This window comes from Calonectris borealis, chromosome 23 (assembly GCF_964195595.1).
Source record: "Calonectris borealis chromosome 23, bCalBor7.hap1.2, whole genome shotgun sequence".
Classification (NCBI taxonomy): Eukaryota; Metazoa; Chordata; class Aves; order Procellariiformes; family Procellariidae; genus Calonectris; species Calonectris borealis.
In genome coordinates, this window is record NC_134334.1 from 9,793,101 (window position 1) to 9,819,873 (window position 26,773).

General features: G+C 37.8%; 2 protein-coding genes across 3 annotated transcripts in view; both read right to left on the reverse strand.

Annotated features, from left to right (window-relative positions):
* Positions 1-1,091: 1,091 nt before the first annotated feature.
* On the reverse strand, positions 1,092-8,615 carry LOC142092281 (arylacetamide deacetylase-like 4). The gene is made up of 4 exons (XM_075172094.1): positions 8,460-8,615; positions 3,727-3,943; positions 2,864-2,927; positions 1,092-1,869 (listed from the first exon to the last, which is right to left on the reverse strand). The coding sequence occupies exons 1-4, from the start codon at positions 8,613-8,615 to the stop codon at positions 1,092-1,094; spliced, it is 1,215 nt and encodes a 404-aa protein (XP_075028195.1).
* Positions 8,616-14,886: 6,271 nt separating this feature from the next.
* The window catches only part of LOC142092512 (arylacetamide deacetylase-like 4), a 45,562-nt gene continuing 33,675 nt past the window's right edge, over positions 14,887-26,773 (reverse strand). Inside the window, exons 3-6 of one of the 2 annotated variants that reach the window (XM_075172653.1) lie at positions 24,838-24,915; positions 19,754-19,970; positions 18,175-18,238; positions 14,887-15,908 (exon numbers count right to left, since the gene is read on the reverse strand). In XM_075172653.1, coding sequence (XP_075028754.1) covers positions 15,137-15,908; positions 18,175-18,238; positions 19,754-19,970; positions 24,838-24,915 — 1,131 coding nt within the window. In that variant the 3' untranslated portion in view covers positions 14,887-15,136. Of the gene's footprint in view, positions 15,909-18,174; positions 18,239-19,753; positions 19,971-24,837; positions 25,009-26,773 lie in introns of those variants that run through there. The other variant, XM_075172652.1, reaches the window with a different exon arrangement.

Here is a 26,773-nt window from a genome sequence, read left to right on the forward strand (position 1 = left end):
CTTTAGTCTATGAAGGCATAACAACAGGTTCAGTAAAAATATTTAAGTCTAAAACACAGATGGACTTTTTGTAATGTCTTTTGGGTACTCATATCCTGTGCCCAGAGCACAAAGAAGTTTGCCAGGTTATTCTGCTGGCATTAAAAACTCAATTGTGTACTGACATCTGGTGATCGGAATAATGCACAACAGTTTGCTTTCCCTTTCTTAATTTCTTTTAACATCTTCCTGTAACACATAGCTGTCCAAATAGTGTCAAGACCTCCCAGCTGTACTGAACGTTCCAGCATTTCACTAGGTCCTGACAGTGTTCTGATCTGTTCCTGAATCCTTTTATTTGTCATATAATGTCACTTTACATTGTTCTTCTATGAGAAAGTGCTTCCTGCTTCAGACAGTGCAGGCCTACAGTTAATACAAGCTCTTTGTAAAGTAACTGGTATTACTGTATATTCCTATATATCTTTACCTATATATATAATCCATGATTTTTTTAATAGATGTTGTATTCCTTAACCAATACTTTTTATAACATTTGTAGTTCCAGCCTAATCCTTTTCCTGACCTTCTCTCCTTTCCTTCCACTTCTTGCTTTTATGTCTATGCTCAAATCTTTTCTGCTATATTCAATTCTCTTTAAGCTTGCCTCAAATTCAGCTTTTACCAGATATAGGCTTTGATAAATCATTGACCATGCTCATTATACACTTAACATGTAGATTCATGCCCTGTTACCTGCCCCAAGTTGTTCTCAAATCGCGGTTTGTGTATTAATATTACCAAAACTTTATTGAGCCAAACTGCATTGCAAAACACTTGCCATCGGGACCAGATCTTTTATGGGTACAGGAGAAAACTCCCAAGAAGTGGTAGAGGAAAGAAAGGTAAGTTCACCTGATTTTGCCTATCATAAGAGAAAACGAAGCAAAAGCCTTTGCAAAAGCAAATCAGTTTATTGGGTAAAAAGAAGACAGATGCAATGCAGAAATTTAAGAAGATTGTTTAAGAAAAGGACATTTGAGGGTGTTTTTTAAAAATCTTTGCAAGCAATGAGAGATAAGAATCAGCAAAGGAAAGCAAGAAATGGAATTTTACATCAGTCTTAGAAAATTTACTATCTTTTCCAGGCCTTTACTTCCAGATCGGAATGCTATCACCTCACCACAAAGAGCTAAGAACACTGTTCCATGGAATCCCTCTTGCAGATGGCACCAGGTCACTTTTATACCATGATCCTCTAACCGTTTCTTGTACAGCAGTCCATCATCTCTAAGCACATCATATTCACAGGTCAAAATGAAAGCCTCAGGAAGTCGAGCAATAACACTGTCTTCAGCTAGCAGTGGTGAAAAAACAGGGTCAAACACAGGCTTGAGCAGTGTATAGAGTTCTTCTGAGAATGGATGTGTTGTACTTGGTTTGTAGCCTCTTGTTTTAAACTCATGAGGGATGTAGTCAGGACTCACCCATTTCTGATACTTCAGTTGCATATCTTCTGGAATATGACAACCTTTAAATACTGCTTCCATGACTGACAAGTCTTTATTAAGATACTTCAAACCAAGAGCAAGGGTTCGTTCCTTTAACAAAATGGGGACTCCCTCATTCTGCTGATAAGAAGGCAAATTAAAGTCCACACACTGGAGAAAAGGATATATTAGGATTTGTGCTCTCAGCTTTGGGAGATCTCTTCTGTTCACCAGTGCTTGGGCAACAGCAGCAGTGAGTGTACCTCCACTACTATCTCCACAGATGATAATGCGAGAAGGGTCTACGCCATAATCTTGTGCAGTCCTCATAAAGTGTATGGTGGCAGTGAGACAATCCTCAAACTGGGTTGGATATGGATGCTTAGGAGCTAAGCGATACCTAAATAGGAGTGATTTAACATAGTCATATCTAGTGAATGATCCCATTGTCATCTTTTAATTCATATATTTCATTTTGAAGTTAGGAAAATGTTCAGAGATTATAATTACAGCAATAGAATTGATCGTAATTATTGCTTTTGATGTATTATTTGCTACTATTGTTAATGTTTGGGGGAGTCAGTACACTATCCTACCTTTGCAAAATACTTCTTTACCTATCTTTTAGGTGACTGAAGGCACATGCTGAGTTATTGTAGAATTAGGTGGCAAGGCAGGTATGTATGAATCAATTATCAGCAATTCTAGTTAGAAATTGAAGTGAACATTTCCCAACAAATTGTTAGAGAATATGAGTGTAGAAAATTGATAACGAAACTATGAAAGGTTTTCAGTGGTTTTCTATAAGCTGAATTCTTTATAAACAGAATCAGTAAGAGTTAATGTTCTTGAGTATTTTAGTAACAATTTCCAAGACATCAACTCTTTTCCTGAACTTTTAAAAATTGGTTCTTCTAAAAATGCATTACAGCTCATCAGAAAAATATTTTAAATGTTCATCTCAGGTTGATTGCAAGTTAAATGTGGATATCCCACTCCCAGTTTCTCAGAACTACTACTAAAATGAGTATTTAGTAGTCTGGGCAACTGTGCTTTTAGCAGAAACAGTTACACTTCAAACACAGTGTTGGCTTTCAACTTAAGGTGGTCTGGGTATGGCTTTAGGAAACAAAAACATCCTTACATCTTAGTGGTGGCTACAAATTATAAAATTATTATAATGGATTTTATCTGGAAATAAGCAAGTGGGGATTAGTTGACTAATTCTTCCTTAGAGTAATTAGTGCTGGTGAAACGCATGTGATCATTAAATATAAGTACTGTATGCACTTCACAAGGATCTTGGCTTGCAGTGACTATGCCTTAAAGACTTCCAAACCTAGAAGGAGGAACAAATGGCTGTTATATTGTATGTCTGGATTGACTCTGCTTACCCAACAGACACAACCACTGAATTGCTTTTTCTAGCGAAATAGCGGCATGTTCTTTCGTAGGCCCCTGTAAAACAAAATATTTCAATGGAATTGTAACTTGCTTTAAAAATAAGTTGAATTAAAATATTCTGAAATTCTTATCTCTATTCTGTGATTTATGCTACACTGTAATTCTCTTATTGTGGCATGGTCTAATCTGGACATTGCTCACAATTTCGTTACGTCTGTGGGAATCTTCTTGCCAGTAAGAAACCTGGAATTTACACCAATGCATTGTTTCAGTCTCCTCTTTGAAAAGTTAGTTAATAGAAAGCACCACCGCTGCCAGTTCTAAAGTGGTATCGAAGATGAGAAGTTATTTAAAAAAAAAAAACAAACTGAAAAAAACCCTGCTAAATCTAGCACAAGAATTTTTCTTGTGCATGAGCCACCATCTAATCTCTTACACCTTTCCATTTCAAATGCCAAAATGTACTTTTTCCTTGTTTTGCCACTATAAAGACACACAGCAGTATACACACATACACACAAGCTTGCACACACATATGAACACAAATTGAATTCTTTAAAATAGGAAATAAAATTCTAATGAGATTTTCAACTTCTCTCGTAAGCATGAGGGAGAAGAAGGAAGAAAACAGGTATCATAAATGATCAGAGAATAAAAGTTCTAGATACATGACCTGTGTAAAGACAATTTAACATGATGCCTATTGCATGTAAATAAAATTATTCTGCTGTTCTGAAATTACTTCTGTTATTTATAATGCTTAACCTACTAACTGTTCTTGTCATTTAAGAAATACCATGTCAGATCAGAAACTACATAGTATATGTAGTTATAGCTCATATATATTACTTACGAATGCTTCCAAACCGTCCAACTCCTCCATGGAAATAAAGGATTCCTCTTCTTTGGCCAGTGGTTGATATTTTTGACTGGTAAATTCTTACTTTAACCTTTTCAAACCTTAAGTCCTTGATAAAAAGGTGTTTATCTTTTAATGGTGGTATTCCATCCATTAGAGCCCTGAGGAAATAGACCTCTGAGGTGATACCTACTTTTTCCAAAAATTTTGCCTGTTAATAAAGGAGAAGAAACCACAAATTAGTGCAAAATTCCATCTTACCTGGAGATTGATCGTGAAAAATTTAGAATTCCATGGTCAATTCAGACTTTGTCTCCTGATGGTTCTTACAATGAAGTGGCCTGTTATGATGATGATTTGGATACATCTTTATTGTAATGTAATACCTACCAACCTTTGAAATTCAAAGAACAGTAGATTTGACAGGAATAGATGCACTTATCTTCTGTAGCTGCCTTGTGTCCGTGCTTCTCCAAAAGCAAGGCCTCTGAGCCTGTGGGAAGGCCTGCCTGAGAGCTGCCTTCACAGAAGCGCAGTAACTTGGCTCATTAATAGCATTTTACATCTCTGGCAAAAATGTTACCAGTACTATCTAGCAGAATATAGGGTTAGCTTTGGTAGTAATTTCTAGATTATTTTAGAAATGTTAGATGAGAGCATGGTGTTTTTCAAATTATTTCATTCTTCAGTGGTGAAATCCTGGCTTATTTTTTATCAGTAAGAAAAAAAATCAAACTGTTAATAGTAGATAAAAGGTGGTGTCAAATACTTCAACTTGTCAGGTGTTTAAGTAGCCATATGCCTGAACAAAGTAAGGAGAGAGTAGTTACAGCATTTTAGACTTCAGCTTTGGATGAAGAAATACTTCAGCTAATACTTTAGTTTCCCAAACTCAAGCTACTTTTTAACTTGCAGGAAAAAAATTCCGTAGCATCTACCACAGCTGGCCTCCTGAACAAGAATAGCTTTGAACCTTAGCTTGATCTTCTCACAGCTGAGTGATTCTTAAACACTCAGGCTGAAGATTCTTATGTCACTCTGAGCTAGTCTACTTCATTGCATCTGGATGGCTTTAAGCTGTTTCAGTTGTCTGCTCTAGTCTATTCCTGCTCAAGATGAAAAATATGAGACGGTATCACTATATTTCCACTATATTGGATTAAATTTTGTACTTTTTTTCTCCAGCAGTACACTTCTCTAATGAGTAATTTAATTTGTTGTGTTGCCATTATTCATGCATATGTATTTAAAAAAGAATTGCATATACGAAGGTATATACTACATTTATCTTAAAAACCCACAATAAGTCTTGTGGCTTTCATCTCACATTTCACAGACCTCATGTAGGTCAGTAATGTGGTCCTGTTAAATTTGATGTAGGTATCCTATTTTGGGCCATTTGAGGAGCTCATCCCATATGCAGGAAGGATCATCTTGTGGCCAAGTTTTAGTCTCATACTGATTCCTTCTACAGAACTCCTGTATAATGTCCATGGGGAAATAATTTTGTTTCTTTAATCCCCCAATTCCCTCTGGTGTTTTCTTTCCTCACACTAATACTTTTGTAACAGTAAAGGTCAAACCTGTAATTAGCTATATTGTTTGTATGTAATATAGAGATCATCTTTGCTTGGAAATACTAAAAAAAAATAGGAGTCCTTATCAACCGCTGTGTTCAGTGTTGGCAGTCTGACATCTCATTTTTGTTAAACCTGCAGTAGTTTCATGGGTCAACTTTCATAGAGATTGGCATTTATTTATATTGCTCTTAGTCACTTCACTGTTAGCTGTGAATATCTTCTATGGATTACCTGCAACAATGTACAGTTATGGCAGACATCCGTAATTAGTATCATCACGCATAATCTTCCTTTAAAACATGATTGTCAAGTTAAATGGCTTTTTTATTTTATACATAGTTTTGTTTGCATGAGCTGCCCAAAAAAGAGTGGACATTCTGCTGCAATTAATAACCTCCCCTATCCCCCCCAGTTATTTCTGTTAATATGCAAATGAAATTTTAATCTTGTGGTGTTGTTTTAAATTGTATTGTTTTAAATTGTACAGTTCCTGTGAATAGAAGTTCTACAAGAACCAGCAGAATTTGCATTTTTGCTTTGTTTCCTGATTCAAGTCCAATTTTTTATTATACATGCTCCCTCAAAGTGAGGTATTGGTTTTTGGCCTACAGTTTCTGGAAAAAAATGATCACTTGCATGACAGCTGCAAGACTGGGCTATGTGTACATACAGGCACACTTAGAGTATAGCTAGACTGTGTATCACTGATTTCTTTATTACCAGAAATCCCACTTTCAGGATCTTCATGTTCATAAAGCTTGCTCTTTGGCAGGTGATTAGCCAAGTCAGTCAAACGTGACCTACATTTTGGCATTTATAAATAAGAGAGACTGCTTAGTAATACAATTCGTAAACCAGTAATTGGACTGTTTGGTTGTATATTGATTAAGGATCTTCTAACACTCTAGCTGACATGACAGCTTGAAAATTAATAGACTTAGAGGTAGCATAAGACAGTCAAAGTATGGGACTAGAGAACTGCGACCTCATTTGAAGCATTGTCTAGCTCAGCCTCTGCAGTCACACGAAGTGCAATAGTGTCTGGCATTTACAGTGAAATACTGAAAAACTGATCCCACTGGCAACAGCTGGCATGGAGATTTCCACGCACTAGGAGAAAAGCTGTGTAAGAGCTGAGTTAGCTTAGAAGTGGGAGTCCAGATACATGTTCAGGCAAAGGACTAGGGCCTGCAGCAACATGCATGTAGTAATGTCCGTGGGAGGGATGCGACAGAGCTGTGCTATCCATGGTGTTAGGGTCCTTTGTCCTCTTTACGCAGGTACAAAGGCCTAACATGTACCCCCCAGAACTCATGTGAATTGCACTTTGTGCCAGCCTTTCTACCTAAATCATTACTAGAATAAATTGGGTACAAGACGCTTACAAACTATTAACACAGTAATAGTTAATTAATAGTTAGCATAAGTTAATCAGCCCCTCTATTTCCAGACAGGATCAGTCATAAGTCCCCTGACTATTGTTTATCTTTACTGATATGTCGATTTTTCTTCTTGTAGACTGAATATTAGATGAAAAGATAAAGGATGAGTTAATAGATTTTTCAGTGAAGAAGTTTTATTAACATTATGGTGTAGCTGTTTTTATTTAAGTATATTCTCACAGGTGAATGCAGACATTTCTTCATAAAAACTATTAGGTTGGGCACAGCTACTTGAAACTGGTTTATCTCCAGTGACTTCATATTAATCTTTTGTCCCAGCTGAAGACTGGACATGCTAGTAAACTTTAACTTTCCCTGCAGTTTTGACATCATGGGTTGTCATCCCTTGAAAGGATTTGGCTACTTTGGCATAAGTAATTGGCCTAACAGCAATACCAAGAGTTGCTACGTGACTCAGACTTCACTTGCATTTAAACTTTTCTATAACCATATGTTAATAATATTATCTTTCTGCTCCTTTGAGGTGATGTGGTACAGTGCTTTTGCTTGGCCTCTCACTGGCCAGCAGAAAGGATACAAAATGATAAGAACAGAAGTTAAAAACCACATTAATCACCAGTAAGTTTCTAAATTCTGCAGTTTGGCTTTTTACATATGAATTACACAAAAATAAAACTTTGTCTGACAGATAAACAGTATTCATACAGTGTTTTGAAAATGTGGAAGTCCACACATTGTATAGCAGATGTAAGAAAATTTAATTTGACTTCCATTACTATGTGATTTTATTGCATTGCTTTACTATTGTAGCAGTGTTCAGGCCTGGGTGGGGCACTTGTCAAGAGACAGGATGAGTCACGTTCTTTAGGAGCTTACTGGCTGACTTCAAGCAAAACTTAATAAGCAATGTAGCAGGGAAAGCGAGGAAGAAATAATAACATTAGAACATGGAATTGAAGTGAAATGTAATGCACAAGCCAAAGAAACTGAATGCTTTTTTCACAATTCAAACAACTAAAAGAAAAGAAGCTTGATTTAGATATCACAGAAGGAGTGTTTTTTAAATGACAGGGGCAACAATTAATTCAGGAAAGGATAATTGATGAAACAGAAAGACAAGTGGAAGTCACATTTTAGTTTTCAAGAGAAACAAGGATGCAAAACAAGAGAGGATCAAAAATGTGCCAAAAACAATGACACGGAAAGACAGCTTTAATGTTATGTGTACTATCTCAAAAAAGAAAGTCATATAGACATATTGAGAGGCAAAAGATGATGAATGTGGCAGCTGTCTTTCGGATGGCTCAGAAATAGAGTGATACAGTTGTAGAAGAGAACTAAGATCACGGACATCATGTAGTTGCTCATTCTCTAAATAAGCACTGTGTTATACAGAGTGGAAGTTCCACATAACAGTGCAATAAGCTTCTTAAGCCTTCCAGCAGTGCATTGAGGCAACAGGATTAAAAAGCTAAAACATAGGCCATCAGAAAAAACTGGAAATTACATAGTCTGCAGAATTTTCTTTTTTCTATATTGTTACCTTTGGTGCTGTGTAGCAAGCAGTAGAGTCTATTATACCCAGCTGAGCTGAAGGTATCTGCAGTGGTGCTTACATCACCAAATTAATCCAGTTGCATATTTGCAATATATGTAAACATTGAATCTAAAAAACCTCACCAATCCATTACCCCTCTATCAGAAATTAAATTAAAAATTCCAGCTTTAATCAAGTTTTACTTACCAAACCAAACCCAAAGTTCAGGACGTAATGAAAAACATAAAGCTTTTGGCGCTGACTAAATCCGTGAGGGATTTTTGCCTTGGGGTGTTCATAATAGAATGCCATTGCCACAAAGACAGTCAAAACAGCAAGAAAAATTGCTAGGAGGAGTTCCATCTCACTGTACTGTTAGGAGCCAAATGGAAGAACCAGCTGTGGCTTCCTTCCCCCTCTGACTTTTAAAGTATTTCTGAAGGTAAAGGCACAGGATTAGCAATTCTCTTCATATCCCGTCATCCAGCTTTTAAAAATGCTAATAAGAAGATGAAAACATGTGGCAGTCAAACCATACAATTAAACAGACAGTAACAATTAGTCGTGGGAGAGGCTTGCATAAGCAGGTTTTCATATTTGCAGCTAACATGTTTTGAGTCTGTGCCCATCACCATAGAACCAGTGCTTGATATATCATTTGTAGCGTCAGTGTTATGAGAAGACAAAAACTTGTTATGTCTCTCCCTATTTCTTGAATACAGTCAAGTCTGTATTATTTCTGAGTTCCTGTGAGTTCCCATGGAACAGGATTTCTTAGTAATCATCTTCAGAGCTGCTCAGTTTCTTGATTTATTGTGCTTCCACACCTTACTTCTTCAGACTTTTAGTGGAATCAAGGTTTCAGTGTTGCAAACACATTTCATCACGTTTGATGACTGATTTTGTACACTGCTCTGCCGTTGCATCGGTGAGTCTAATGGAACCAGAAGCAGCTGCAGCCTGAAGTGTCAGTGCTTTGCATCTTGCTTGATCCTCCTTGATAGCTTTTCTTCAGCAGGTGAAAGCCTGTACCAACTGTTATGTTTGTTTGGTTTGTGTTTGTTTTTTTAACGGCCTCTTGGTTGAGCCTTACAGTACTGCAGTCTCTGACTTCTCATGAGTATATTACTTACAGGTGTCATTCCAGACAGAAATACGATTCCAACCGATGAAAACTAGACTTGGACTTCATGGTTTCGGTGCTAGCAGCAATGACTAGACATCAGCAACGAGCTCTTTCCTGTATACTCTGCGGTGAGCTTTAGGATCTGTGCCTTCCTCTGGAACTAATGTGTTTTTCAGTACACAAATCATTAGTGGTAAAATTTAACCTGAAACAAAAAATCTGTAAAGCAAAGCTTTTTCAGCTCATCTGATGTCACCTTTGGGAACAGTGTCTTTTTACCAGTCTGCTCAAACTGTGAAGGCAACAGATTCTCACTCTGAAAGACAGCAGTATGGGTAAAATGAGTGTGTAAAATCTTTCCTCAAATAAATAAAGAAAAAGAGTTACAAGGGATGAGCTGACCTTGAGATGTATATTAAAATGAAACTAAACGCAGAGAACCCCAGAGCTTTAGAATTCATAATCCATGACCTGCATAGGAAAAAAGACCTCAGACTTGATTCCTGACTTTAGAAACTGTTTATTAATTGTTTAGAATAAACAGGAAGGAACTTAATTTTCAAGTCTGGTGGTACACTTTCTGAGAAGAAGTTGATTCTGTGTTCTGCTCTCTCTGCCCAAACTGTTTCTTCATTTTATCCAACAACTCTTTGCGGACTTTCATTTCCCAATGTCCCCGTTCCCTCTCCCTCCCTTGCCAGAAGGTTGTTTACATGCTAAGTATAAAATCAGGTTCCTTTTTGTTTATTCTTCCTTGTGGCACTTCATACAGTCACCCAGCTCGATAAGGCATGTTGGTGAAAGGCACATTGCATGATGATTGGGACACTTTCTTGGGAAATGGAAGTGGTGAATTCAAACCTGTCAGGACTGAGGTACGTATAGGGTTCAGCTTTCTTATAGCTCGGACAAGATCATTAGGAAATACTGTTACACAAAACATCTTTACAGCTCCCTTCTTTAGCATTTAATAAAGTAATTAATCAGCTTTGTGCTAAACTGTGCTGTCCCAATGAGTTGGTATGCTCTAAGTATACTTATCAGATTTGGCCCCTCTGGGGATCTAAGAAGTCTTCTGACACTTGTGACAGATCCTTTGTACTAAGGTTCTTACCACCTATTGTTCATCTGTTTTCTAAATCTTTTTGGTGCCAGTCCTTATGGTAGCCAGTTTACCAACAGCTGGTAGGTCTTGGACTCTTTTGGGCATGTTAACTAGGTCTAGGCATCACAGCACCCCCACCAACCCCAGAGGCTCCACACGAAGACTGTATGTGCTGGAATCTGGTATCAGCTGTAGAAGAAACAAACTAGTTGGTTCCTGAAATAATAAACTTTTCTTTTCTTTGGACATTGCAGGTACACAGAGTAATACTTAATGTTTTGTAAGCATAGACTCAGCAGTTTACAAGCTTGCTTGAGTCCCAGGATGGAGAACCATTCCCTAAATGATCTTTCAAATGTATGCTTTCTCCAGCTTCTGATTTTTTAACCTTATCTCTTGCTCCTGTGAGATAGACCGGAGGAATTGGCCCGAGGCCAAAATCCCACTTTCTCCTATCCCAGGAACTCCCTTTCTTATTAATTTCCAGTGAAGAGCTAAATGTCAGTGCCTGAAATCTTGTCAAGCTGGCATCATTAAGCTTTTTCTATGTTGTGTAGCTGCACATGCTAGGGGAAACAGAGACTGAGCCGGTTACAACAGGTATTAAATATTCCCCCACGTGGTCCTCTGGCGGTCCCAAGAACTCTCTGCCTGTCTCTGAATCATAGTGCTGGTTAGGTGGCAACTAGGTACTCACCTGGTTAGACTCAGACACACCAAGTGTGAATGGATGCCTGTACTTGTATACTGGGAAACGTTCCCGAGAGAAGGTGCTGCTTCACCCAAGAACTCCTTTCGAGTTCTGCAGAGCGTGAGAGCCATCTGGTGCTTGAAGTCTGAACTGGAAAACTGAACTAGTCAAGTCCTCGCCAACATACTCTGACTGCCATTAGCTGTAAGCTTGTATGCAAAGCACTGACAAGACCTGTTAATGGCTTATTTTGTGTGATAACTTGTGTGTGCTCACTTGTATCTGTGTATTTCTCTGTATGCATAGTTCCTTGTGGAGGGACATTAGTGTGCATAATTCTGTAGATGCACTGCAAGTTTGTCATTGATTGTGTTTTAAGTACTTGAAAACTAATTCCACACTTTGGAAACTATAAAATGTCTTCAAATGAACAAACATTCTATCTTAGCGATGCAAGACACATAGCAGATCTGTAAATAATTAAAATAAATCAGAGGACAGGAAGTTCTATGGAGGCAATCAGAACTTGCAACTTTCTAAATTTTAGAAAATATGCGAGTCGCTACTAAAAAAGGAATACGTTGTTTCAGCACTTGCGGTTCTCTGCTTGTCCATCTGCACTACCAGTCTTTTTACCAGTCTATATAACCCACTACCACTGGTTATAACCCTCAATACAGATTAAAACGCCTGTGTTCAAGAGAGCTAATAATTCTGCCGACATATTATAAAGATAAATTTATTAATATTTGTAGTAAATTAAGACCTACACATAGAGGACCGTGGAAGAATCCCAGAAGTAGATCAGTGTAGAGTTTGGACATTGGCCCATAAATGAGGCCTAAGTCCAGAGACTGAATAATGAAAAGAAAACAAGTATTGGATTGCTGAACTGACAAGGAGTTGTGGTGGTGCATCCCCCCCGCCTTCTCCTGGGCCACTCGTTGATCTCAGAAATTCCCATGAAACCTCGGCCTTGGTGTACTGAGTCTGGCAGTTGAGCGCTCCTTGACCATACCAGAAACTCTGCGTGGCTGAGGCTGGGAACGTACTCCCACTGCCTGGCCCAGGGGCCATCTTATCTGGGTCGTAGCTCAGTTGTAACAACACCGAAACCTTCAGAATTTTAGTCACTACTGCCTTGGACTGTGGCCAGGGTGGGAATTTACAGATGACTAAAGTCAATCATCTTGTGCACCTGTAGATGGTGGTCCTAAGTGAGACCCTTTGAGCTCTCCTGGACCGCAGCGGGCTGCGCCCAGCATCTCCCTCTGAGCGAAACGCTCCTCAGAGTTTGCAAAATCTTGAGTTTGCGATATTCGGAGGACCATCACCAGCTGGCATAGGACCTGGGCTGCAATACACCTCGAGGATCAACCCTTTGCCCATTGAGAAATGCCAAGACATTTTACATGAGTATTTCATTGAACTCGAGGGGGATTTTTAACAGGTATATCTTTGTATACTTATCCATCTTTGCATCCCTGTGCGTGTGCGTGTGTATTGATGGAAGTACTTGCTAGCAAATATAGTCTGCTATGATCTTACGGTTGCAAATGAACCTTGGACTGCTGCTAAACACACAATCTTTAGACATATACCGTTGACCAAGTCTGGGACTAGGGGTAGGTCCAGCTGGGTCTACTCTGAACCTCGTGACTCAACAGGAGGGTCTCCTTACCCTTTTTGTATCAGACATAAACCGTTGCCCAAGTCTGAGATTAAGATTAGATCCAGCCAGGTCTTCTCTGAACCTTGTGACTCAACGGGAGGGTCTTCCTTAACCTTTTCCTTCTTGACCTCTGTATAAATCATCCCAACTCAGTTCTAACATGATATCCTGGCTTCGGCTGGGATAGAGGTAATTTTCTTGCTAATAGCTGGTATAGTGCTGTGTTTTGGATTTAGTATGAGAATAATGTTGATAACACGCTGATGTTTTACTTGTTGCTAAGGAGTGTTTACACCAGCCAAGGACTCCTCAGTTTCCCATGCTCTTTTCCTTCGTATGCTTCATCCGTGTAGTAAGGGATAGAGAACCTTGCCATCGAACTCTGCTAAGTCGTGCTTTTATAAATTTCTATTAAAATCACTTTCAACAATGATTCTTTGAGCGGCCTCTAAACCACTCATTCACGACAGGAGTATAATACACGCTGCACTGAATGAGATGTGTGTAAAATAGTATGATCATATGTGATCATCTCGTAACTTAAAACATACAAAGTGCGATTGTGTGAATCCTTAGTTCTGGCACTTCCAACCATCTCTGTACCTGCAAAGAATCATCAAAACAAAGCCTGCTATAGAACACGCAAAGAAGAGCGATACATGAATAAAAATTATCTTAAATAAAGATAAGCCTAATGATTCTCACAGGTTTGACTGAAGTTCATGAAGTCATACCCAAACTAACTTTAAGCCAGCTTGCTCATGTACAGATAACAGTACAGCCTTGGCAGAATAGGCATGGATTAACTGCTCAAATATCATCCAACTTTTTGCATAGCTTTTACAGCAGATACCGACTCTGCTGGCCTAGCTTCAGCTACCAACATGTAAGCTGGTAAGCCAACCTTAATCTTGAGATCAGAAACCAAAATGAATCCCCAATTTCACATCAGGTTGCAAATCCTGTAATCCTCAAACAGTGGAACGTTTGGAACATTATCATGTTATTTACTCCTGGAAGAATTTTGTTCTTGAAGAGTAAATTGCTAATACCTGCAATAGGAAAAATGAAACAAAATATCTGTTGTGTCAACAGAGCATGAAGAAATAATTTCATTTTTCTGAGAGGGACTGGAGAACAAGAATTCACAAGTAACAACTTGTTGCTCCAGAGGTTTGTAACTGCTAACTTGTCACAACATTTAATTAATATGGTGACAACACAAAGAATTTAACCCACCATTTTCTTCCTACTCACAGTTTGTCTGGCAGAGAATGAAGATATACTTGTGTGTGCATAGATATTACAAGTGCAAGATGGTTGCATAACAATGACAAAATATTTTAGAATTCCTAGGCATTGCGTGGCCAGCTATTTTGGCAGGCAATGGCAATTATCTTGGCATCTGTGTTTAGCAAAGGTGGATCTGTCCTAATAAGCAATGTAACAGTTGAGCTGAGATCTTTTTTTCCTTCGTGTTTTGGATAGTCACAGAAATTATTTTGGCAGCTTCCATGCTGTTTACATACTTTCTCCCCAAATTCCAAGTAAACAAGTTGATTATTTATCTGATTACAAAAAGGCAAAACCCACTATGTCTCTGTCTTCCCTCAATACAGCCAAATGCTTCTCAGAAAGGAACTTTATAGAATATAGTTTAGAGGACAGTCAGTTATGTTTGTGTGGTACTCCCTCACTGCATCTGTGTTGCCAGTCTCGGATACTTACAGGTAGCCATCTCGCACAGCTCACATTTCTGTACTTCCCTTGTGTCAGGCATTTCCCTTTAAAATCAGATTTGTAAGTACACCCAATTCCCTCCTTCAGATTTTACAACCAGGTCCAAAGCTACTGGTTGCCTATACACATAATCTCATGACGATTACTACTCATCTCAGAAGTACTGAAAGTATCTTCAATCTCCAGAGGCGTTGCGGGGGCATTTTATCTGTTCTGTGATGCTGATTTTGTGTGTATTATGTGGATATGTGTATGCACACTGCCGATTTCTCATACATTGCAGGCTTTAAAATGTTTTTTGCTGCGGTGGGTTTTTATTCTTTGATGTAAGAAGAGAACAGCAAAACAAGCATACCAATTAATGGGTTTTTAAAAAAAAAAAGATGAAAAATACATCATGTTCCCAAGTAATAGCAATTGAAAATTCAGCAGACCATGCTAATCTTATCATACTATTTCTTGCCTGGATTCTAATGTACAAATAGCTAGTAAATAGTTAATTGAAATAGACTTTGTCTGCATACCAGTTAACTGTATTCAAGAAAATATTTTAATAGCCTTTTATAAAGTTTACAGTGTGGTTCACCATTTTACTTGATGATGGAAAAGAGAAAATACCATAACCAAAAAATCCTAGTGCACAGTGGAAGCCTTCTTCCATGTGATACCAGGTCACTTTTACATTGTTGTCCTCTAACCGCTTCTTGTACAACAATCCGTCATCTCTGAGCACATCGTGCTCACAGGTAATTATGCAAGTATCAGGTAGGTGGCAAACAACAGTATCTTCCGCTAACAGTGGGGAAAATCTTGTCTCAAACAGTTCTTTTGTTTCTTCATGGACTTGAGGTAAAAATGAAGTGGGTAACGGCGGTTTATAGCCCAGTTTAAATATCTCTGGAATAAGATCTGGATATATCCATTTCCTATACTTCAAATTCATCTTCTCGGGAACATGAGAACCTGCTAAAATAGCTTCCTTCATAGAGCAATCCTTTTTCAAGTACTTCAGAATAAAACGGACTGTACGTTCCCGGGACAAGAAGCCAACGAAAGCATTTTTCTGGTGAGATGGCAGATTAAAGTTCAATGCTTGGAGAAACGGATAGATCAGTACCTGGGCACGTATCTTTGGGATATCTCTTCTATTTACCAGTTCTTGGCAAACACTAGCAGTAAAAGTGCCCCCTACACTATCCCCACAAAGAATAATCCGATCAGAATCCACCCCGTAGTTTTCTGCAGTCTTCAAAAAGTGTACAGTAGCAGTGAGACAGTCCAAAGTTTGGGCTGGATACTTATGCTCAGGAGATAAATGATACCTGAAATGTACAAAAGACAGCAATTACTACAGATACATATATTTGTAAATTGCTTGAATGTGTCATCTTAAATGCATCCATGGATTATACATTTGCAAAAACTCACCAAAACCAGTATTACTTATTTAGTTTAAAGTTTTGCATGCTGAAGCAAACCAGAAGCTTCCTCTCCCATTTCTGTCAAAATACAGAGATCATTAATCATTGAGGTTTATTCTCGTGTAATTTAAGAGCATGAGGGCTTGAGTAGTGCAGTTCAATCACTGACATTATGCAAAGCCACACATTTACTCAATTCCTGATCTGAGTGCACGTTCCTGGGAATGAAAGTTCATGCCAGCAGGGAAGTCTGCTATCCTCTCGTTTGGGCTGACCTTGCATGTATGTATAGTATGAGTCAATCATGCTTACCCACAAGATCCAACCAACTTCTGGCTCCTGAGCTTTTTACACTGGGGACACTGATTATTGTATTATTATATATTAGTACAGTATTAGATGTTGTTATTACATTTTAATATAAAAAGAATAATTTAATAATATATTATATTATAAACCACCATACAGTAAATGTACTGTGGTGACAAAATAGCTTCCTGTAGACAATTCTTTCATTTATTTTATTAATTGGAACAAGTGAATTACAGAGGAGTGATGTTAAAGTAACAATCTCTTTATTTCTTAACTAACAACTTATTTTCATATGATGAAAAGCAAGGCAGGCATAACAGTCAGATACCCAGTCAAGTTAAAGTGTTGTAATTTGATTCCAATGACATATAAGACTACTTTGAGACTACATTTTTAACAGCCATGGTTCTTTATTCTCAGTATTCGTAGTCTTAGGGCTTTCTGGATGTCCTGGTTTCAGCTGGGATAGAGTTAATTTTCTTCCTAGTAGTTGGTATAGTGCTGTGTTTTGGATTTAGTATGAGAATAATGTTGATAACACTGATGTTTTAGTTGTTGCTAAGTAGTGTTTACACTCGTCAAGGACTTTTCAGCTCTACCAGGTGCATAAGAAGCTGGGAGGGAGCATAGCCAGGACAGCTAACCTGAACTGGCCAATGGGGTATTCCATACCATATGACGTCATGTTCAGCATATAAAGCTGGGGGAAGAAGAAGGAAGGGGGGGACATTCGGAGTGATGGCGTTTGTCTTCCTAAGTAACTGTTAGGCGTGATGGAGCCCTGCTTTCCTGGGGATGGCTGAACACCTGCCTGCCGATGGGAAGTAGTGAATTAATTTCTTGTTTTGCTTTGCTTGCGTGCGCGGCTTTTGCTTTGCCTATTAAACTCTCTTTATCTCAACCCACGAGTTTTCTCACTTTCACCCTTCCGATTCTCTCCCCCATCCCACCGGGGGGGAGTGAGCAAGCGGCTGTGTGGGGCTTAGTTGCCGGCTGGGGTTAACCACAACACTGGAGAAGATTAAGTTTAATAAGGAAAAGATAAATACTACAAAGGTAACAGTGCAAGCATTGTCTCTTAACCCTTCACTGTTTGCTGAGGCACACTGCTTTTGCTTTTCTGTTTTTTCACTGTTCTGTGAAATTGATTCAATGGATTCATAAAGTAAACATCCTAAAAACCAGGGAATGAAAGGGTATCAATATCTTATTTCAGAGTCACTTTAAACACATCGTGACTTACCCAGACGAGATATGGAATATGCAATTCATTCTCAAAACCAATTCCTCCCAACTTAATAAAATTCTTTAGTAATGAATTTTTTCTTGGAAGAATTTGTTAGAAACTAAAGTTTCTTCATACCATCAGCTATTTTCCATAAGCAAAACGTCTTTAAAATGAAGCAGTGGTCCATGCAGTTTTAAAAAAAAATATTAAATTTTAGACTTACTATTTACTCTTTAAAATCATTCCCAAAGCCCCCTAATTGTTAAAACCTGAAATTGGGAAAACAGCTTATAATTCCTTATTATTGAACAAAGGCAATGATTTTTATGGTGATAATGATGTAAAACAAAAAAAAATCTCTTTGTTCTTTTGAAAATAGCTGGCATACATACTACTTTTGTAACTTTATAAACCCGTATCAGGTATTTCTCATTGTCATTTCATGGCACATGCTTGCTCACACATATCAACAACATAGGGGCAGACAACACTAGAGCTCAGTTTCTTTTCTTATATTCAAAGAAATGTAAGTACAGAATGGGCATTGTTCAGGGAGGTGAGGAAAGTAGGGGGGGAAGCAGCGGAACTATCTAATTTTGGGAGTAACATTGGGTGGAACTCACTTACCCAACAGACACAACCACTGAATCAGATTTTCTGGCTATGTACCGGCATATTCTTTCATGACTTCCTGAAGAACAGATGTTGTTAATGTAATTAATATCTTAGAATACTTGAAGCAATATCATCCCTTATTTTTTTATGACATATTGCCATGATTGCTTATTTAGTGAGCTACCCAAATTTTCTCTAGGATAAAAATAATCTAGACTTTTGATCATCAGGACACACTGTAAAGTTCATACATTTAGGGGGATTGTTGATCTGTAAGGAAAACAAGGAATTATTATTATGATTATTACTATTAGACAAGGGGCAATGGTTTTAAACTGAGAGAGGGTGGAATTAGATTGGACATAAGGAAGACATTTTTTATGATGAGGATGGTGAGACAATAGAACAGGTTGCCCAGAACAGGATCATTGCCCCATCGTTGGAAGTGTTCAAGGCCAGGATGGATGGGGCTTTGAGCAACCTGATCTAGTGAAAGATGTCCCCGCCCATGGCAGAGGGGTTGGACTAGATGGTCTTTAAGATCCCTTCCGACCCAAACCATTCTATAATTATTATGCACAATTGCTTAGAGTGGTTGTAAGGGATAAAATAGCTTGAGATCTTTGTACAAGCTTATTACATTGTTTTAAGTAACTGTGAGTCTGACACTGACTTAGGTATGTCGTACCATTTTGCTGTGGAAATGCTAATTGTAGTACTATAGCTAAGTCTAAATGAATTTTTTATTTGAAGCAGAGATTTGACTATTTTCTGAAGAATGAAGGGTGCAGATGGTATGCCCGCTGTGAAATCAGTATGTTTCTGTGTGACTCATTCAGGCAGAAATCTAAGGCATCCAAATTGTCTTATAGTAAATTGTCTAATTATATAATTATTCCATGGTAAGGCTGTGGGCAGAAATATGCCTCTTTTAATGTATTTAAAGATACATTGAGTTTTCCTTCAACGTTAATTCTGAATTTGCTGCATTTAGAAGATTTGGTTTACAGGTATTTGCTCAATGATGTGTTCTTTCAATTACAGAATTCTAACACCATTTAATATGTGTGCATGTCTTCTGCCTGTAGAAACAGTATCTTTTAGAACTTTTTTAATTACATGTTTGCAATTATCTGCTTTCTCTAATAAATTAAACTGGAAAAAAAAGACAACATAACTAACATACATGGGTCATGGACGCACATTTTAAAATGGCTGCTATAGGCCACTTGAATTGCCATGAACACTGTTTATAGAAGTCCCAATAAACATGCTGCAGTTAGGGATCAAAGGGAGGAATGCAGGTGTTAATAATGTCAGGTTTTCAGACAAAAAAAGAATTTATTTCTTTAGCAGCACCACTTACTGTAAGGAATAGATATGCTATAAAGAGTGCTATATCCTATAAAAAATAATTTAGATACTAAATAAGTGCAGATTAGAGAGTTTAAAAAGTAAAAATAAACATTAAGTGCTTTCTATCTGTCAATCTCTCAAACTAAGATTCAGTCATTTCATAGGTTCAGGAGAGTTTTTAAAAATATATAGTTAACAATTCTAAATAATTATATTTTCTCTTTCAGTTCCTTACTGATGCTTCCGAATATCCCGCATCCTCCATGGAAGAAGATGACTCCTCTCCTTTTGCTTGCAGATGGTACTCTTGGGAGGTAAATCCTCACTGGCACCTCATCAAAATGCAGATCCTTTATGAAGAGCTTTGAATCCCTGCATGCCGGCAGCCCATCAACAATCAACCTCATAAGTATATGCTCCTCAAAGATGCCCAAACTTTCTAAGTTCTTTGCCTAGATAGATATAACAGGAAAAATGAGAAATTAGTATAGGGAATTCAAGTCTTCCCACTCTGTAAAGGCCACAGGCTACTTTTTTCTATACTATATTTAGGATAATTTTATTGGTTATTTGCTACTTTATAGGATTACCACAAATAACGCTAGTGGCTTTGTGATTTCAGTTATAAAAGTGAAAATGTACATCTTCATGATTTGAGGTACCATTATTTCTGGAAGAATGTTGTAATACCTGTTCCATGAAATGTATTATATAAATATTTTCTAATTTCTGTGATCTGGATTTACCACAAGTAACATCAGGCATTTGCTTAGGTAAGTTAGGAGTCATGAGGCCCGAGGCTCCTTTTCTAATCAGTGAAGAGAAAAAGGCATTTCTTGAGTTCCAATTTCAGATGTGTTAAATCATGCTCTGGAGATGTCTGTTCATCTCCACTGATTATAAAGGGAGGCTGCGTACTTCAGATGCCTCAGTTAAAGTATTTAAGGTTAGGTGAGATGAAAATGTCCCTAGCATGACAGCATTTAGTATACAGGGAGAAAAAGCCTCATGCCAGTTTGTGTGCAAGATTCGGTAACTTACTGGTCGTGGGTCATCTCCATGCCACAAGGTCAGTGAGAACAAGCTTTAAGAAAATCATTAGTGCCTATAATCAATAATGAAGGGCTGCTGGCCTAAATGAAGAACGGATGAAAACGGTTCTGAATCTTATCATCTCCTTCTCCATCAGTGAAATTGTTGCCTTTATCAAGATCTCACAGATATTCATGAAATGGTTCTGCAGTCAGTTTCTTACATCTAATCGGGAAAAACAAATATTCTGAAGGGGAGGTTTGTTAAATGTATCAAAACATTTTCTTATCCAAGGCCAGTCAACTGCTGATAATTAAGATAGCCTGAAGATCACACTGGAATCATCCTTTATTTTGAACACGTGTTGTAATGGATGCATTTCCTGCTAGGGACAACATTTCCCTTCCCATTAAATGGTGACTTAATTGCCCTTAAGGACTATTATAATTCATTCTTCTGGAATGATAATAATCATCACAAGCAATTTGCAAATTGTACTGTTCTCTTCTCAGCAACAGAAATCTCCATGTACACTGCTGTATCAATGCCTTATAAAGTAATGGCCAGATATGCTTTTGTAAGTTGTTCTTTCCAACCTTGTGTATCTGGCCTTTAATTTAGATGTGCTCTGTCTATCTCAGAGACAATGCAAATATTGGCCTTAAATAGTAATTTTTCTGTGAAAGAATGCCAAAGTAAGTCAAAGAGGCAGAACTTTCTTAAAGCATGATCCCAGCTACCAGGTACATATGAAGCCAAATCTCATGTAGTTCAAGAGTGTTGCATCTCAGTTCCTCCCCAAGGACTTTCTCAAATAGCACAGATTCTTTCTTCCTAATAATCTAGACCAGGCTGCAATAAACAAGTTGGGTGAGGAGTAATAAAAGAAACCACCGTGAGCCATGTAAGAGAGAGAAAATCATTTAGAAACAAAGATGGGAACCTAGAGATGATCTGGAGTTTTTTCATAACACTCTGTGCCACAACTGCCAGCAGTGCTTGGGGTATTTTAAGTCCCAGTTCCTAGAGACAAATGGATAGATATAGTTCTTGTCTTACATTTAAAACCCCACATTTTTAGGTATCATGGCAAAGGGGAAAATGAATATAAAAGCCAAGGCAATCGTGGCAGAAACCACAGAATCAATATAACCTTCCCCAAACAGCAATTTTCAAAAACTCTCATGACTCTCAAGTCAGTCTTTTTGTCAGTGCTATGATTTTGGAATGGTTGAAGTTGGCAGGATTGCCATACCGTGTTTATTTAATCTCATCTGTACTTTCTAACATCCCTAAGTTTTTACAAAGTTTTTTCAGATAACAGATGGTAATATATAGGATAACTTGGTGTCAGAGCATTCTATCTAAATATCTGTCGTGGTTTAATTTTGCAGGCAGCCAAATACCATGCAGCCGCTCACTCACTCCTCCTGCCCGCCAAGTGGGACGAGGAGAGAATCGGAAGGATAAAAGTGAGAAAAACTCGTGGGTTGAGATAAAGACAGTTTAATAGAACAGAAAAGGGAAAATAATAATAATAATAGTAATGATAGAATATACAAAATGAGTGATGCACAATGCAATTGCTCACCACCCGCGCTGACCGATAACCAAGTAGCGATCGGTCCTTCCTGGATCACGCCTACCGTTCATATACTGAGCATGACGTCACATGGTATGGAATACCCCATTAGCCAGCTGGACTGGCTGTCCTGATTATGTTCCCTCCCCCCTTGTGTACCTAGCTCAGTCAGTAGGCACGGGAGCTGTCCTTGGACTAGGAGGGCACTTAGCAACAACTGAAAACATCGGTGTGTTATCAACATTCTTCTCATACTAAATCCAAAACACAGCACTAGGAAGAAATTTAACCCTATCCCAGCTGAAACCAGCACTATATCCTCTTTCCTTTCCTTATCTTAGGAGCTCCTGACATCACAGAAGCATCTTCAAATTCAGGGAAAACACTGTCATGAAGGAGAATGGGGAATTTGGTATGTATTTTGTTGAAAAACTTCTTGATCAATAACTACAAAATACTTCAGAACCAATAACAATACACTCAAAAAATAAAAAGTATGAATATTCCTAGACAGATGTGATAGTGTGTGTAGGTGAAGTATATTATATAAGCCAGGTTCTAAAATATGTATATGTGTAAGAGAAAGTGGATCCAGATCAGCGTGTCAGCATACCTTTTCTTGTGAAATAGTGTCTTTGAAAAGCTGTTTGCTGGAACACGTAAATTCTGGCACAAACTGGCTTTTTATGTGGAAGATCATGTGGGGACCAGATTTCTACTTTAAAAATAATTATGAAATCACATACCAACTAGCAAAAAACACTCAATTTGAGCTTCATGGACTTTAAGGCTACATTAGACAGTCTTTATGTCAGTCACTTTGAAGTGTTATGTTTTGCCATCCGAAATAATTATCGTCAAAGCTTTATATCACAGTGCAACATGCACAGTAATATATATAACATAAAAACGCAGATCTGTATGAATAGATTAAAACAAAAGCTAGGATGTGAGCTAGGAGGCTTTCTCTCATCTCTTCCATTTGGGATTGTCATTGATTTCTTTATGACAGAATACGTGGATAGATGCAGCTGGAGCATCGCATGTATGACACCTATGCTGTAGAAGGTACACATTTAACGGTTGATGCAGCTTTTCTAAGACATATCGCAAGTAAGGTGGAAGAAAAGAGGAAAAGACTGTCCTGTATTGCAGAAAAAAGAGGTCTTTACTGCAACATACAGTACAAACAAACACATCACTGGCACAAGAAGAGCAGCATTCATCAGAATGAGCAAGATATGTTCACTGCACGTGTGCAATGCACAAAGCATCATGCACTTTATAAGAAACCTGTGAATTCCTCACTATGAGGGCTACTTCTGTGAGTATAAATATAAACCTAGAAATTCACCAAAAGTACCAACAGATGTCTAAAGTTTTTTGAAAGAAAATTAGGTATTGAATGGATTCAATGCATAGCAAATGGTGAAATGCATCTTTAAAACTATCCAGAAAAAGGAAGCTGAAATTTCTGGAACATATTATCAGTGAAGATAGAATACATAATAGAATACAGAAGCTGTAAAAGCGGGTAAAAAGAATCATCTGAAAGAATCTTTTCATCCAACCAAGTATAGAAACATAGAGAACTTAATAACATACAGTCATATTATTATATTACAGTCATATTATTATATTAAGTTTATATATAGCTTAACAAGAAAAGCAGTATGAGATATGTAAGGACAGCAGACTCTTCTTTCATGCCAGACAATGCAGAAAGGTACATGAGCCTAGGCTATTGGAGAACCAGGGACAATTACTGGATTTGGTGAATGCTGCTATGTAAGTTCAAGCAACCCACATAAGTCTGTAATAGACTATAGTGCCCCAAATCACCTTTCAGGATGTGGGCCTTAGTTACTACGTTCATTATGTATAACTAGGGGATTAGAGAATACCTTTACTTGAGATGAGCTCCATACAAACATTAATGAAACCACTCTGTGGTTTTCCTGCAGGCTTTCTTTTGACATGTTGAAACCACTCTGTGGTTTTCCTGCAGGCTTTCTTTTGACATGTTACGTGCCAGACGTGACAGGGCTTAGGCTGCTCTTATGTACTCCTGTTGCCTTCTTTGAAAGCTTTTTGGGCAAAACCTGTTTCTTTCTCTAATGGCAAAGCACACAGCACAGTGAGTCTGGCTTACAAGTACTTATACAATAAGTGATAACAGGTCTAGCTGAACCTGCTTTGGCCAGGAGGTTAGATTAGATGACCTCTGGAGGTGCCTTCCAACCTATATGATTCTATGATATTTAACTAAGACACAGTAATTCAGTCACTGCAGAAATAAGAACAGAATCACGGGTAAGAAAATTACTGCAGATAGTTCAAAATTTGGGAAATTACCTTAAATATATCAAAGTGCATTGAGATACAGAAGGTTTGGTTATTATTATTCATGTAAATGATATCCACAGCTCTCCTGTCACCCACAGGACCAATCATTTCATTATAGAAGGCGATCAAATTACAATTGCAGCATAAGAATGCATATCTCAGTATTTAAAAGAACTCACCTCGTACTGGCTGCTTTTATATACAGTAATAGAATACCAATCAAACTTTGGCCTTTAAATCTGTGTTACTGTGTGGTTCCCATTACACATAGTTGCAATATTTAGATGCATATCTTCATAGTTCTACTCAAGTTTTTCCTTTCCTGAAAATCACAATATCACAGAGCATGATAAACTCACCAGAATTTCCATCAGAGTATATACGCAATGATATAAGCAGAGCTTTGATGGCTGGTCAACATCAGGAGGAATCTCTGTCTTGAAGGAATTATGATAAGTTGCAATTAAAACCAGTAATACAAAAGCGACTAGAATTCCTGCTATTAGAGCCAGAGCATAAAAGCATTCCATTTTTCTTTGGTGGGAATAATTTATTAGAGAACTGTTTGATATGTTTCTGTCAATATTTATATCCTCCAGACTGACTCCACAAAGAAGTAATTTGCATACCAAATTCCTCCACCCTCCTACAGATAAGGCTGACAGATGCTAGAAGCATCCAAACATCCGGCTATTGCAACTTTATTTAGCATGGTCAAAGTTAATACGTAGAAGACTCACATCCAGGAAATGTCATTATTTTGTATATTCCAAAATTGCAAATGAGCCTTATTTTTTATCTGGTTTAATTGTATTCTGCTTTATGGGCCTGAAAAGCTATATGTGATTTTTTGCAAGTATACTAGTTAGTGTAATGAAAGATACTACCCGTATTTAAGAACCCCTGGAAGACTGACAATGCTGAACTCTAGTCTCCATATTCAGGAACTGTAATGGTTCTGTTCTTGGAATAGGTCTGAAGTATGATTTTAAGGCTTTTTGTTTAGTGCTGATCTTTTTTTCCCTGCTATATTGCTGAGGCAGACAGCCAGCCAGAACAGTTAGAAGAAACATTCTGAAGTACATCTAAAGGAATTTTGCTTTTAGAGATTCATATAGAGCTATCAGTTATTTGGAAGTTCCCTACCTGAGTGTGCAGCAAGGGTCTCTGGTCCAGCAATGGTCCAGTGATATCAGAGGGAAACTTCCCCTTGAATTGATTCATTCTGATTCATTCTAAAGAACAGATTTTGATGTCTTTACAACTTCACAGTTTGCTATTTTTTGCCAAGGCAACTCTACGTTATCCTTTGTTGTAATTTAGGCTGTGATTAGACCATATGGCTAGCCAAATGCTTGTACCAATAGAGGTGATGATCACCAAGGAATGGGTGACCAGGTGCAACTCCATGTATTTCTGTCCACCATGTGACTGGACAAAACTTGTTTGGGTAAAAGTAAAAAGTGAACAAACATCAGCTCAGCTTGATATAATCAGTACAACCTATGCTTATCCCCTCTGAAATATTTCTTTATCCCCACTAATCTCCCAGATATTCCATTTTAAAACCCCTATAAAAGCTTGTAATCATGGTCATAGAAGAGAAATACTCCTTTTTATGAGCCATAAGATTCTACATTTGGCTAACAAACCTGTAGTGGTATTCCCTTAGAAAGTGGGATCTTTCTAAAAAAAGGTGAGTCCTTTCTAGCTTTTCTTATACCCTTAGAAGAAGCAGATGAAATATATCTGCTTAGAAAAATCCCATTTATGCAAAATATGCATTACAGGAAAGAGCAAGAAACTTTAATGTGAATTAGTCAATAGGATAAACAAATATTTAGCTGTGTGGAATGAGAGTAAACAACATGAGTCATAAGAGAGAAAGTACTGGATGATAAGAATGACCAGACTGGATTCTTAAGAGAATAGGTCTAATTGTTAACTTCAGTGGAAGTCAGCAAGTACAACTGATTGAATTATGTGGTTTAAAATCAAAATAAATAAATAAATAAATAAAAAGGTGTTAAGGGTAAGAAAACCAGGAAATCCATGTAGGTTATAACATGGAACTCTCGGCTTAACTCAGCAGGCCTGGCGCTTGTGATCATAGTTGGCATGTTTCCAATACTGACTCAAATTATTTGACTAAGCTGGGGAATAATTGATCTCTTTCATCGCTGTGAGGTGCAGGACGCTTAACTGAGCCCCTCCTAACTTCTTACTCCATCCAGACCTGTGGGCGTACACTAACTTGAATGATTTTTTTTTAAAAAAAACCAACATAAATTAAAG

Coding starts and splice junctions, on each gene's coding strand:
- LOC142092281 (XM_075172094.1), bottom strand. CDS start 8,615: ATGGAACTCCTCCTAGCAATTTTTCTTGCTGTTTTGACTGTCTTTGTG. Junction 3,944..8,459: donor TGAACTTTGGGTTTGGTTTG/GTAAGTAAAACT, acceptor CTTTATTAACAG/GCAAAATTTTTGGAAAAAGT. Junction 1,870..2,863: donor TCAGTGGTTGTGTCTGTTGG/GTAAGCAGAGTC, acceptor ACTCCTATTTAG/GTATCGCTTAGCTCCTAAGC.